Source organism: Stigmatopora argus, chromosome 21 (assembly GCF_051989625.1).
Source record: "Stigmatopora argus isolate UIUO_Sarg chromosome 21, RoL_Sarg_1.0, whole genome shotgun sequence".
Classification (NCBI taxonomy): Eukaryota; Metazoa; Chordata; class Actinopteri; order Syngnathiformes; family Syngnathidae; genus Stigmatopora; species Stigmatopora argus.
In genome coordinates, this window is record NC_135407.1 from 11,342,344 (window position 1) to 11,357,636 (window position 15,293).

The following is a 15,293-nucleotide window of genomic DNA, read 5'->3' on the forward strand; positions in this document are numbered from 1 at the left end:
CAAGTAAAATTATCTGGTTAGCAATGTTAATCAAATCGAAGTAAGGATGTTTTAAGGTAATGGTGTGAAAGGAAAATAGATATAAAATCAATCTTCTAATGTCTTTCTGATAAGCAAGCACAAGTAATTACGAGACAAGTCAGAGTCGTAAATGGACAATGACACAATATTTGCCAACATTACAAAGTCTCCCAGATTTTATTAAGGGCCTTCAATTGATCTGTACAATTCTATGTATACATATATACATTTAACACAACCAGAAATCAAACATTTGACGTAAAACAAGAATATTAAACAACCATTCTCTGATAGGTCTACTGCCATAAATACTAACAGATAAAGACAACCACTCCATTGAACTTGAAAACAAATTTGGCAATGATCCACAAACACAGATGCCCTGTACAAAAGGGGCCAGAGCCGCCTCTACCTACTGAGGAGTCTACGGTCCTTTGGAGTGTGCAGGACACTGCTGAGGACTTTCTACGACACTGTGGTGGCATCTACAGTGTTTTATGCAGTGCTTTGTTGGGGATGCGGGAGCACGGAGAGGGACAGGAACAGGCTGAATAAGCTGGTCAGGAGGGCCAGCTCTGTTCTGGGCTGTCCTTTGGACTCTGTGGAGGAAGTGGGAGAGCGGAGGATGCTGACCAGGATGATGTCCATCATGGACAGCACCTCCCACCCCCTGCATGAGTCTGTGGAGTCCCTCCGAAGCTCCTTTAGCAATAGACTGCGGCACCCTCATTGCAGGAAGGAGCGCTTCCGCAGATCCTTCCTCCCATCAGCTGTCAGGCTCTTTAACAAAAAATGGCTGTGTGTTAAGACCTACCGTATGCATGCATGTACATTTATGTGTATGTATGTATGTATATATGTGCTAAGCAACATGCTTATTTAATTATATATTTATTCATGTATTTATTTCTTGACCTACTTATTACCTATCTATTTATGTCTAAAATGCCTTTCCTATTCCTGCATCCTCACCCTCTGGCCACTGGAACAACGAAATTTCCCGAATACGGGATGAATAAAGTTATCCAATCCAATCCAATCAAATTAATGACTACAAAGGCTCAGGTTTTTTCATTCATCCATCAAAACCACTTGGGTCTGAGTCTGTTTTTGAGATTTTGGAAATCCAAGATCCACGGACAACACACCTTGATGTTGCAATTTCTAGGACATGCCAAAGCCTCGGTTTTTTAAAAGGAGTCACTGTGACTCATATTAATGTGCCAAGTCAGTTATTCCCAACAGTCGTCTAGTGCCAAGTATAAATGAAGTGAAAGTACAATTCACTGTGAGATGCCAGAATGAGTATAATTTGGATGATGTTGGAGCGTGTGGGGACAAGTACAGCAAAAGATCCATACACATCAATGAATAGTGAGTCATCTTTATACAAAAGCAAAAAAAAATAACTCATTGCGGAGGACAAACGAATGAACACACACGAGCAGCAGTAACAGGGGCAGCCGTTTTTTTAAACGTAAGTGTACATGACAACACAAGCAGAATCCTGTCTGCAGCTTGCATCTATTTTTTCTACTGTTATTCAAAAAGCAAATCTAATGATTTTAGAAGATATCCAACTTATGTCAACCGTCTGAATTGTAACTACTTTACAATGGTAAAGGCAGCCTTTGTTGAGGCAACTTCAAACACTAAGAATTATCTAAGGTAATGTTCAGACAGGACATGATGCCCAGAATTTTCATGCAGTAATACTTATGTGCACATGTTGCAGTTTTTATGGAGGTAAATATGGTCCCTTAGGGCATTTTGAAAATTTTATCCAACTGCAGCAAATGCTTTAATCAGATCGATTCATATGTGTTATCAAGAAGGAACATGCATTCTCTGTGCCTTTGTTTGCCATTTCTCATTCTAATTTGTTTGTCTTTTTTTATTTGTTTTGTTGATCAATGTTGACCCTGTTACAATCGCCTCAGCTGTGGAGCGGAACCAAGGACCAGGAAGCAGGGAACGAAAGGAATGTGCTGGTGCATAACTTAAAGTTTTAATGGGAAAATACAAAGTAATCTTAAATAAAACTGGGAAAAAATTAACCAAAATACAAAGTTAACTGGGGAGGACGAAAACAAGGGAGACGCACTCCGACGAAGAGTGACATCACGAGAGACAGAAAATACACACTGATGCACAAAAACACAGGGTTTAAATACACAGACAGAGGTCAATGACAATCACAAACACCTGGCTCACATGAGGGAGGAAGCACCGGGAAAGACAGGGCAGGAAAACTCATACAATCGCGCGGACAGGACACCCAACAACCAAAACTGCAACAAAACATGACAGACCCAACCTCTTCATCAAGCCTAAGCATTAAGCACAAGATTAAAATACACAAGTGGAATTATGTATTATTACTATTTATTGCATTATTGGGTGACCCGATAGTCGAGTGATGAGCGCATTGGCCTTACAGTTCAGGGGTCGAGGGTTCGATCTCAGGTGGGTCCACACTGTGTGGAGTTTGCATGTTCCCCGTGAGCTTGCGTGGGATTTCTTCGGATACTCTGTGTGGAGTTTGCATGTTCCCCGTGAGCTTGCGTGGGTTTTCTTCGGATATTCTGTGTGGAGTTTGCATGTTTCCCGTGAGCTTGCGTGGGTTTTCTTCGGGTACTCTGGTTTCGTCCCACATCCCCAAAACATGCTGGTAGACTGTTTGATCACTCTGAATTGCCCCTAGGTATGAGTGTGAAAGGTTGTCCATCTCCTTGTGCCCGGCAATTGGCAGGCCACCAATTCAATCGCCGTACCGGCCAGATGGCCGCTTCCTCGTGGGCCGGACCAGAGTGCTGCCAGACCGGCCAGCCAGCCGCTTCCTCGGAGGCTGGATCGGACGACCATTGGACTGGCTAGGCAGCCGCTTCCTGGAGGGCTCGATCGGACGACCGCTGGACCGGCCAGCTAGCCGCTTCCTCGAGGCTGGTTTCCACGTCCGCCAGACAGGCCAGCCCAGCGTCTTCGATGGCCCCACCGGATGACCGCCGGACCCGCCAGCCCCCCGCTTCCGTGTGGGCCCGATTGGACGACCGCCAGACCGGAGAGCCCCCAGCTTCCTTGTAGGCCTGCCTGGACGACCGTCGGACCGGACAGCCACCCCGCTTCCTCGTGGGCCCGACCGGACGACCGCCCGACTGGCCAGATCAGCCCCGACATCCACCAGAAAATGCGTTGAGGCTCTTCGGCTCCCTCCCCGTCTTGTGTTTAGGGTTTCTTGTTTTGTTTTGTTTTATGTATCTGGAATCCATCCCTTAGGTGGGGTGGTGGGTTATGTTAGGGATTGGTTTTGTCATGTTTTCCCCTGTGTCACCTGTCCCAGTGATTGCCCATTGAGTTCACCTGTCATTTTCCCGCCCCTGGTGTATATCCTGCTTGCTGCCTCTTGTGTGAGCCAGGTTTTTCTGATTGTTTTGTTAACCCATGCTTGTCTATGTAAACCCTGTGTGTTTGTCAGTCCTAGTCAGATCATCTCCGCTTGTCATGCTCATGTACATGTCTTGTGATCCTCATTTCCCCACTTCCTTTCCGCCAGGTGTGATTTTGTTATTTGACTTTGAAGTTTGTGCTGTTTTTTTCAAATCCTTGCCACATTTTATTAAAGTTCTGTTAATGGACTCAACTCCCTGACTTTGCCTACTTCCCACTGTTTTGTTCCGACCACGCTCCACGACACCAAAAACTAGACAATAGTGCACATTTTAAGACATTTCAAGATGGAATATGTTTCTCTGACTCACAGCGACATTATAGATGGCCATGCCCACAGCTCGGTGGTCGTTGATTTTCTCTGTTGAAATGGATTTGGTCTCATAAGCCAGGAAGATGCCAAGCAAAAGCAGTAAGCCTTTGTAACCATACACAACACCTACAGAAAGATTGAAACAGTCGCTGAAACACAACTGGCATTTTTAGTGCATATGATTAGTGAATAGCATTTTATTCATGTATATTTATTCTGCTTTGGTTTGATATGGGTAAATGTCACCCGTGCATAAACAACCACTATTATTGACAACCACGATTTACTACATAAAATATATTTTTTTGTAGTAATCTACATTGAAAGAACTTTAGGGATCTATTGAAAAACATATTTTTACTATCAAAGAAACATTCATTCTCACCATTCATTCATTCACCGCTTAGTTGACTATGGACACCAGACAGGGGACCCCCTGAATCGGTGGCCAGCCAATCGCAGGGCATCAGGAGATGGATACTTCATACATGCTCACACTTATACCTAGGGGCAACTTAGAGTGTTCAACCAGCCTACAATGCATGATTTTGTGATGTGGGAGATTATAAATACAAATTACTTGTTCAGTACATCAATTCATTTTTTCATAGTTTAAATAACGTCACCATGTTGTTTAGTGCATTTCAAAATACAGCAAATGTCCATATCAGAAGGGATAAACAAAGATTTGTTCAAAAGCCACACAAATTGGAGATCTGGGAGCCTTTCTTCTCGCGTTTAAAGCGTTATTACACTCACAAATTTTTTAAATGAGTCCAAGTGGATCATGTTCCGTGCTTCTATTGCTGAGGCGGCAGACCGGAGCTGCGGCCGCAAGGTGGTTGGTGCATGTCAATCCCAGAACGCGCTGGTGGACACCAGTGGTGAGGGATGCCGCCAGGCTGAAAAAGGAGTCCTATCGGGCCCTTTTGGCCCATGAGACTCCGGAGGCAGCTGACCGGTACTGGGTGGCCAAGCGGCACTCGGCTGTGGTCGTCTCTGAGGCAAAAACCTCAGGGTGGAGTTCGCTGAAGCCATGGAGAATGACTTCCGTGTGACTTCAAGGAAATTTTGGTGCACCACCCGACGTCTCAGAAGGGGCAAGCAGTGCACCATCAACACAGTGTATAGTGGGGATGGGGAGCTGCTGACCTCGACTCGGGATATTGTGAATCGGTTGGGTGAATACTTTGAAGACCTCCTCAATTCCACCGACACGCCTTCCCATGAGGAAGGAGAGCCGAGCGGGAGTCGGCGGTGGACTCTCTTATCTCTGGGGTTGAAGTCACTGAGGTGGTTAAAAAGCTCCTCGGTGGCAAGGATGAGAGCCGCCCGGAGTTTCTAAAGGCTCTGGATGTTATAGGGCTGTCTTGGTTGACACGTCTCTGCGATACCACGTGGACATCGGGGACAGTGGCTCTGGATTGGCAGACCGGAGTGGTGGTTCCCCTTTTTAAAAACGGTGACCAGAGAGTATCTGATCAGGATGCCCCCTGGACGCCTCCCTTGGGAGGTGTTCCAGGCACGTCCCACGGGGAGGAGGCCACAGGGCCAACCTCGGACACGCTGGGGAGACTGTGTCTCCCGGCTGGCCCGGGAACACCTTGGGATACTCCCGGAAGAGATGAAGTGGCTGGGGAGAGGGAAGTCTGGGCCTCCCTACTGAAGCTGCTTCCCCCGGGACCCGACTTCGGATAAAGCGGGAGAAAATGAGATGAGGTGAGAGTTATAGGCATATGAAAAGACTGTAATGTATTAATGTCTAACTATAATCAATAAATAGAAAAATGTAAATACTTTAAGTACTGTACTCACAGTGAAAATAGTTCCTTCTGCTTGAGTTAAATAATAATGAAAAGGTGAGCGGTTTTTGGCGCACAAGGAACATGGCAACTGCTGTTTCTTTTTTGTAAAATATGCACTGTCAAGAATGTCTGGTCTTATTGTGTTATAGGCTGAGCTGTAATCATTAAAGAGCATTCTAACGTAGCTCCCTCTTTTCTCAAGGTGGCTGAATGCAGTGTGAAGGGGGGTGGTTATTGTGTCTTCGATTGGCCTCGTCGTTGTCCTCTCCTTTCGCACTCCTGTGTTGACGTCCACTCGTCATGCCAGCTTCACTTATCTATAGCATAAATCCCTCATAATACTGGTTCTTTTTATTCATAGTGGTTACCACTTGCTTAGTTTTATTTAGTGTGTTATATATTGTGGCCGTCTTTCGAATGTTTCCTTCCTCTTCCTTGGTAAAATGCATGGTAGATTCATTTATGCCACGATGGCGGATCTTTAGCAATAGAAACATCACTTCTCTTGGTCATTTTCATCATGTCTCATTTTTTCCTGGGCTCATTGGAAGCCAGAACGCTAAGGAGGCATTTTCAACAGCGACTCAAAATCCAAACAAAGCTGGAATAGACTTGGCGTAGTCTTTCTCCACAAGCGATGTGCGCGACAGGAAATTCACTCGCAACAAAACAGGAGAAGGCAAGATGTTAACCTTTTTTATCCCCTCTCCTCTGCTTGCGGGTTTCAGAATTTTGAGATTTTTATGAACTTTTTTTATACAAAAGATAAAAAAAACAAGATTTACTGAAGCCACAAAGTGGTGTAGGATCACAGTAATTAGGCTTCAGCATTCCAAAAACCTCAATGTTCGGTTCTTTGATGACTGAATTTACAAATTGAATTGAATGCTTTTATTATAATTATACAAGTAGAATAAGATTTAAAGATTCACCATAAAGAGCACAAATAACAACAACAGAGACAAATAAATAATCAATAGGTAATAAATAATACCTAAATAAGTAGTCAACACAACAACAAACATACAAAAGGACAGATAAATAATCAATAAATAATAATAATACATCTAATCTTGGCTGCAAAAACTATTTGGATGTGTCCATAATGCTTAGGGGTAAGGGGCAGGACTGAGTGGACAGTGCACGGGAAGTGCAATAGTTAAAATGATGAATGTCACCTGCAATAAAAAAGTGGCTTAGCTCAATGGAAAGAGGAGAAACAACAAAGGATCATATGCATTGTGTTTTGTGATCCTCACAACGGTATATTGATTTTTCTATCAGTGATAAATAGCGTTACATAGCTTTCAAAATTATACACCTGTATTTCTGTGATCCTAAATGACAAATACAGTGGTACCTTGAGATACGAGCTTAATGCGTTCTGGGACTGAGCTCGTATGTCGATTTAGTCGTATCTCAAATCAACGTTTCCCATAGAAATGAACTAAAAATAAATAAATTAGTTCCAACTCTCTGAAAAAACACCAAAAAAACAGGATATTGAAATGGAAAAATATTTTTATTTGTTCTAAGTCGCCATCTATTAACAGAGTAACAAATTACTAGTGGTTATGATGTTTAATGGTACTAAAATAGACAGATTTCGCGGCGGGGAGAGAGAGAGGGACAGAGAGGGGGAGAGAGAGAGACTTTTTGCACTGCAACACGCTCGTAACACAACATAAACAAATTTAAATGTGCTTGGATTATGATGCAGACAAACTCAAAAATAAATTTAATCTAACCTTACACTAAACTTACCGTAATTACTCGAATATAACACGCATATTTTTGCTATATAATTAATTCCAATAGTTGGGGGTGCGTGTTATAATCAATAACTAAAATAAATTACAAATTTTCGATCGAAAAAAGCATTGTCAAACTCACTTTGACGCACGGACATTGTGCAATTTCCAACTTTGAATTCAAAATACACGCGTATTAAAGATCGTCAAGCCTCACAAACATCACAATCCTGCATTAATAAGCTGGAAAGTAGAATACTACATTGTAGTGTAGTACGTACTTGTATTTAGAAATATGTCCAGCGGGGGGCAGTACATTCCCTTGTTACATGTGATAGTCTTTTCCATTGTGCAAATCTTCAAATCATTTATTTATTCAATTTGTATGTTCCTTTTCTTGTTTGTGAATGACAATAGATATTTGAATTAAAACATGGTATTGTCAATTGAAATGTAGTCAATGTTCAAGGAAGTCTAAAAGGTATTGCAACATAACATGTCTACATGATATGTTTGTCCACTCTGTGTATCATCTATTGCCCTAAAATTCAAACGCATAACTCCACCAACTGGACGACACTCGACACGCTCGTACCTGAAGATTTCTCTATCCGGTTTTGAACAAAACAATCGTGAAACGAAGAAAAAAAGGTAAGATTTCTGATTTTCGTCAGCGGGAAATTTTAGGTGCGCACTATATTCGAGTACTGCGTTTTTCCAGATTTTTTTGGCCCAAAATTACCTGCGTGTTATTTTCGAGTGCGCGTTATATTCGAGTAATTACGGTAATTACGGTATATATATATACATACATACATATATATATATATATACATATATACATATATATATACATACATATATATATATATATATGTATGTATGTATATATATATATATATATATATATATATATATATATATATATATATATATATATATATATACATACATACATATATATATATATATATATATATATATATATATATATATATATATACATATATATATAAATATATATATATATATATACACAATGGTGAGTCCATTTTTATGGCGGTATATAAGATCTCTGTGTTTGAATGGTAATTCATCAGGTAACAAAAATCATGTCCATACATGTTCCCCCGAGAAAGAAATGAATCACATTTCCAACAAGCAAGAATGTTTCCATGTTTTATAGTTGGAAAGGACACAAAATTAATGATAATGAGCTCTGAACAATCCAATTGTTGGAATTACAATAAGACACATTAAAAGCTAGGTGGAGTGATGCACTAGATCAGGGGTAGGGAACCTATGGCTCAGGAGTCATATGTGGCTCTTTTGATAGGTGCGTATGGCTCTCCGCTAAACTGTGAGGTAAAATATGGGAACCGCTGTTGAGAGAGCTCAGTCCTGAATGCAACAATGGGAGTGGTACGTGAGCATTGTGGCGCAGACACTACCTCCATGCGGCTTTAAACATTTTCTTTCCATTAGATTCTTCTGCATGCAAATGTATAAAGAGCGTTGGAAATGTCAACAATTCAACCTACCAAGCCAGGTGTTCATTTTTTCGGAGCTGCAGTGCTCCAATATTGGTTGGATTAAAACATCCAGGTCTCCTTTTGGGGCTTCTCTGGTGAATTTCTGTTTACATGAAAACAACACCAATAGATAAAAAGTACAGATGAATATTGTGTATTTTTGCCCATGAAACCATCTACAAAAGACTAATGTAGTACCAAAAGAGTAAAAATATACAATATATCTACAATGATATATATTCATTATAACTAATTAAAGTAGGGCGGCCCGGTGAGGCGAGTGGTTAGCACGTCGGCCTCACAGCTGCGGGGTCCTGGGTTCAAATCCAAGTCACGTCCACCTGTGTGGAGTGTGCATGTTCTCCCCGGGCCTGCGTGGGTTTCCTCTGGGTACTCCCGTTTCCTCTTACATTCCAAAAACATGCATGATAGGCTGATTGGACACTCTAAATTGCCCCTAGGTATGAGTGCGAGTGTGCATGGTTGTCCGTTTCCTTGTGCCCTACAATTGGCTGGCCACCGATCCAGGGTGTCCCCTGCCTCTGGCCTGGAATCAGATGGGATAGGCTCCAGCACCTCCCTCTGCTTGAGTTGGCAGATAAGAAGCATCCCAGTGCCCCTCCCGCTGCTCCTCTCGCGCCGCCGCCCCACAATCTGAAATAAATTAACTTCCTATACTGAGTGTACGGAAATGCTGAGAAGCAGCGCATTTGGCGTGCCCCGTTTTGGCGGTGCCAAAAGGCTCATTGTTGTGTGATTGGCACAGGTAAAAAAAACACACTAGATAAAAATCGCAAACCTGCCGATGACATAGCAGTGGCGTTGGGTTCAGGTGTCACTGCAGCAATAGAAAACATGCAAGTATTGTTTGACCGCCTGGTAGAAAAGGGCAACCATAATCCAGATTTTCGACAAGCTCTCAGACATATCGAAGAATTCAAGATAAACCATGCGCGACATATTGAAATTCTAAGATTTGAAAATGCTGCAAAAATTGAGTCGGTGCAAAAACCTGATTCGACGCAAGTTTGAAAAACATTTTTCTGAAGAAGTTGAGCAGGAAACAGACTGGACCAGGCGGCATTATTGGACATGGTCGATGGTTGACGTTTGCCCCACCGGAAGGCACAGCGTTCACTCCGAAGCGAAAAAAGAAGAAGCCGGAACTTCCTCAACTCATTCGTTAGAAAATTACCTCTCTGAGCAAGCGGGTCAACAATATCCCTTATTATCTAAGGTCGAACCAATGTCTGGACAAATTGCCACATATTATAAACCATTCACTCCTTCCGATTTGAAGCTGTTGTTAGAGGATTGACCCAAAATGATTTGGGAGGGGCCAATTGGCTACGTGCAGTGCCACGTTCTACTGCTGGGCAAATATTGACCACTGGAGATTTGAAAATGCTCCCGATCCACGCCTCTGCTACCTCACAGGTGGATGGATTGATGGCACGATCTACAGTCAACTCCTTGGCAAACGGTAAAGCCCTTACTGTGCATGATTTCACTAAACTACTAACTAGAAGACATGTTTCCGCTTCCAAAAGTTGTTCTGTCCGACTTGTCATTTTCTCCGAGGACTTACGAGAATCCAGCGAACTTCATTGAATGTGCTCAGACAGAATTTGCCCGTCAAATTGGGCACAAGCCCACTGACACTCCGCTGTATTCTCAAGTCTTTCGTTCCTCCTGTTTTGCGCGTAGTACACAAAACCATAAATTGGGCAATGGAGAATAATCCAGACCTCCCAGGGGGCTCACATGAACGTTGGCTGTGTCATTTGAAGTTTTATCTTCGGAAACATGGCAAAGAGAATGATGCTAAAAAATGAGAAATGAAAAAATAATAATAATAATAATAATAATCGGACATAGGCCCTGTCGTCATTATCAACAACACAAAAAGCCTACTTGTCATCACACCCAGAAACTGTGTGTGACGAAATTGGTGAAAAAAAAATGCAGCCCCAATTGATTATGTTGCAAATACAAGCATTTCAAAAGCCAAAGAATGATGATGTAGCTTCTCCCGAGTCTGTTATGGCTGAGGGTAGCATGCAGCAGTCTGGCTATTTCATGGTACAGGGTCCACCCAGAAGGCAACAAGGCAGTTGGCAACCAGCCAACAGACAGAGAGGAGCCTGATACACCTGTGGGAGAATGGGCCATTGGCCTCGTGACTGCCATTTTTGGCAGTGCCATCAACAATGGACTAACAAAGGGAGGAAACTAAGCCAGGATGGGGCGCGGGGCCGTGGCGAGCAACGCCAGCTAACGCCCCCCCAAGACCCATCTGTGAATTTTCCTCCTGCTTCTTATAATGACCCAAGGGCGTCCACTGGTGGCCAACCATGGCAGCCACCTAACGAACATTTTTTACCTCCCTCTGCTGGACACCATGTGCAGTACATCCCTCCCCAGGGGCAGTATTCACAACAATAACGATGCCCTAAATCCAGTAAGAATAGGGGGAACTGTTTTGCCATTCATGGTCGACACTGGAGCAAGATATTCCACAATAACAACACTGCCACCCGGATGTTCCCTTTCAACTGATGGAGTACCACTACTAGGATAAGGGTGAAGAGGTCGTCCTGCCTTTAACTTCCCTGGTAGCCACTAAGAGCTACTCACAGACTCTCACTCATTCCTTCATCTATGCTCAGAATTGCCTTCTCAACTTAATGGGCCATGACCTTCTTATCAAGATGTCTCCTGTCATCAAATGCAGCCCGGACGGACTATCTCTGCACTTTGCAGATGGACACTCATTCTTTTGCAGTACCGATTATCATCCTGGGTTCCAGCTTCTACAACTCCTCCAAGACTCTCCTGCAAGGCACCAACAAGCAACTGCCCCAATCTCTGCTGACATATACTGGGCTCGCATTGACACCGACTCCGACGGCTGGAAACAAGCCGAACACTGCTGGACTTTGTGGCTTCCCTGGATACGGCACTTACGTACGTACTTATGTCTTGGTTTCTGACCGCTTGCATTGCACACTCTAATATGATAGGCATGGTAATGAGGTCTATACAGATTCGTTCCAAACAATTGAAGGACACTCTTGGCAAATACATTGTGGCGATTTGTTTATTGGCAAGCCCGGAATGGCTTTCAATACACATTTGTCTGATGAACAATTAAAATGGTACATGATGGATAACCCGCCAGATCCCACCATTACACCATCTCATCCACATGTTTCCATGATGATGCCTCCTTCTCACTCATCTAAAGACCTTAGGCCCTTTGTACGAGAATGCATGTTGGCTAAGGATTGGAAACCTACCATAACTCAATCTTTGTTTTATTCTCCATCTCTTGATGCTTATTGGGTCCAATCTGAAAAATTCAAACCATGCTCAGTTTTGGAGCATCGACTGTTGGACTGAGACCATGGTTGTGAAATAATGGACAGCGACAAGGCCCCAATGATTCTCGCTGACCTGCCAGACACAGTTTGGTCCGGTACTCCTACAGACGTGGGCTTGTGTAACATTGCCCCCATCACTTTTCACATGATTTCCGGTCCTGTATATGTGCCTCAATGCCACTAAAACAATCAGGTGTCAGTGGCATTTCAGACAGCATGGAACAGATCGACTTGGATGCAGTAAAAAGATGGCAACAAGACGCCACCCCTGAGGAGAGAAGTGTGTGGAAAGCAAAAGGGGGTGTGAAAGCTGACAATGAAGTGTAGACTAAAGATGGTAAGTGCATCCCGCCGCAAAAACTATTAAAACGACTAGTTAATGAAGCACATGGGCTGTGCCATGTGGGGGTAGATGAAGTAATAAGGAGACTCAGCTTGAGGTGGCACCCATTTATGAGTTCAATTGTTAAAACTGAACTTAGAGTCTGTACAGTCTGCCATCATTACAATATCATGCCATCCACCAAGCCACCGCAAGGCAGTCATGACCCAGAGGGGACTGATCCTAAACAGGTGGTGTCTATAGATTTTACAGACATGATCAAGTCGATTTCAGGACGATATTTACTTGTGTTTGTTGATGCCTATTCCAGTTGGCCAGAGGCATATCCATGTAAAAATGAATCAGCTAAAAGTGTGGTCAAACATTTAATCAATCATTATATTCCATCTCATGGTTTCCCCAAAAAGATCAGATCAGACAATTGAACCCATTTCAAAAACAAACATTTACAAGAAGTAGAGAAGCTGGGACTTAAACACACGTTCGGTTGTGTGTATCACCCACAATCTCAAGGCCAAGTTGAACGAATGAACCAGAATATTAAGGAGAATCTGGCCAAGGTGTTGGCCTCTTCTAAACTCAATAGGGTACGAGCACTTCCAATCGCTTTAATGAATGTGCGAATGTCATTAAATTCGGCTAAGGGGTGGACTTCCTTCGAGTGTCACACAAACCGACCGTTCCCAGTGCCCTCGGGTCCATTGTCAAACCAAATTCTAGAAGGACCACCAGAGTTTCAATTAACGTTTGAATTCTCCCACCTCACTGAAAGACAGAATGACGCGCCTTACGTGCTTAATGATTGTGTGAAGTGGTCTGAGCCCCGGTGGGATGGCCCATATTCGGTGGTGGAAGGAACATCATCTGCAGTCCGCCTGGCAGGAAAGGGGGACAAGTGGTATCATCTCACGTCTAGCAGGCCGGCCCTCAGCTCCACAGGACAACCTTTGGCTCCACCGGCTTCCATCCCGGCGAACCCCAAATCCGACCCACTTGTCCCCGCCGAGAAATGATAATTTGGCCAAAGTATCTCACGCTATGCGAACGCGGTCATTTGCTTCCTCCTTGCTCTTATAGAGTATAGCACTCTATCACACACATTAGTTGTAGTCTTTCCCTTCCTCTTGAACCATGATGCTTCCTCTGGTGATCTACGTCATCATTTCTATCATCATTGTTGAAGAAAGAGACAATTGCCCTAAAATATGTCGAACTCAAAAGAGGATGCTACATTTTGCCAAAATTTACTTTGAGTGTATCAGTGATTCTCGTTTAGCCTATTATGACTTTGCATTTTGTTGGAATATTTCGATTCCAAAAGGGGGACTGGCGGGGGAATGTTCAGACATAAGAAAGTTCAGTTCAAGAAAGTACGTAGTGTCAGGCCCCAGACTAGACTGGTGGCTGGTTGCGCCTGTCACCCAATCACAGGTCCAGCCCCTAATGACTCAAGTGCTGCCAGGTGTGAGTCATTAGCCTACAAGGAGTATTTAAAGCCACCAGGAACATGACCATGCTGCTGGATCGTCTAAACAGATTACTGATTCCGCCCACGCTCTGCCCCCACGACCACGGATCATGGACCACGGACAACGACCACGGATCACGCACCACGGACAACGACCACAGATCACGGACCACGGACAACGACCACAGATCACGGACCACGGACAACGACTGCGCCTTCGAACCTGTACACGTCACACTGACTCCACGGCAACCGACCTTCCCGCTACGGCCAACGACCCGCCTCCGCTGTCCCCTCTTGTGCTCGCCCGCCTCGCGGACGATCGAAATACATATTTGAAAGAACCAGACTCGCACCCTCGCCTGCTTTGGGGTCCTCCGTCCCCGAACGTAACAGCGCGATCCAGCCACAATGGACCAAGCCCCCACTGACCCACCTGCGCAAGTCGTGGACCAGCACACCCAAGCTATAAAGTTCCTCTTGGCTGAGGTATCGAGCATAACTCAGACCCTCAATGCCATACGGGAATAACTCACGCCCTTGCCTCACTCACCGAGTGCACAGCCAACCCCAGCCGCTCCCCAGGTAACACCGGTATCGCCGCACCGCAAACATATGGTCCCACCACCCGCCCCCTACAGTGGAAATCTCGGCGCATGCCAGCATTTCTTGGTTCAATGCCGGTTGGTATTTGAACAACAATGCCTCACCTACACCTCTGACCGAGCCAAGATCGCTTACCTGATCGGCTGTCTTCGTGATGAGGCCCTGGCCTGGGCGAGCGCCGAATGGGAGCGGGGCTCCCACATATGTACCTCCTACGACAAATTTACCGCAGAGATGCGAAAGGTCTTCGACCACCCGGTGGGCGGCCGGGAGGTAGCGGGGCGCTTAAGAGCTCTAAAACAAGGCGTCCGGAGCGTCGCAAAATTTTCTGTGGAGTTTCGCATTTTAGCCGCCGAAAGCAGCTTTAATGACTGCACCCTCCAGGACGCATTTCTGGGGGGGCTGAATGTGGCGATGTAGGAGGAGCTGGCCCTCCGTGACGAGCCCAGGTCCCTCGACGCGCTCGTGGAATTGGCCATCAGGATTGATGGCCAACTACAGAGACAACTAGGGCAGCGGTGAGGTGATTCGCACGTGGGCGCCGTGGTTGGACTTCGGCGCCTGCTTCCGGTTTCCCCCGCAGCGGCTGCGCCTTCCCCTCCTGAGGTGATGTCAGAGCCTATA

General features: G+C 44.5%; 1 protein-coding gene across 6 annotated transcripts in view; it reads right to left on the reverse strand.

Annotated features, from left to right (window-relative positions):
• gabbr1b (gamma-aminobutyric acid (GABA) B receptor, 1b) overlaps positions 1 to 15,293 on the reverse strand; it is a 129,306-nt gene that overhangs the window by 22,744 nt on the left and 91,269 nt on the right. For all 6 annotated transcript variants that reach the window (XM_077590958.1, XM_077590962.1, XM_077590961.1 and 3 more), the window contains 2 exons: positions 8,879 to 8,972; positions 3,780 to 3,907 (listed from right to left, as the gene is read on the reverse strand). In XM_077590958.1, the coding sequence (XP_077447084.1) occupies positions 3,780 to 3,907; positions 8,879 to 8,972 (222 nt within the window). The remainder of the gene's footprint in view (positions 1 to 3,779; positions 3,908 to 8,878; positions 8,973 to 15,293) is intronic.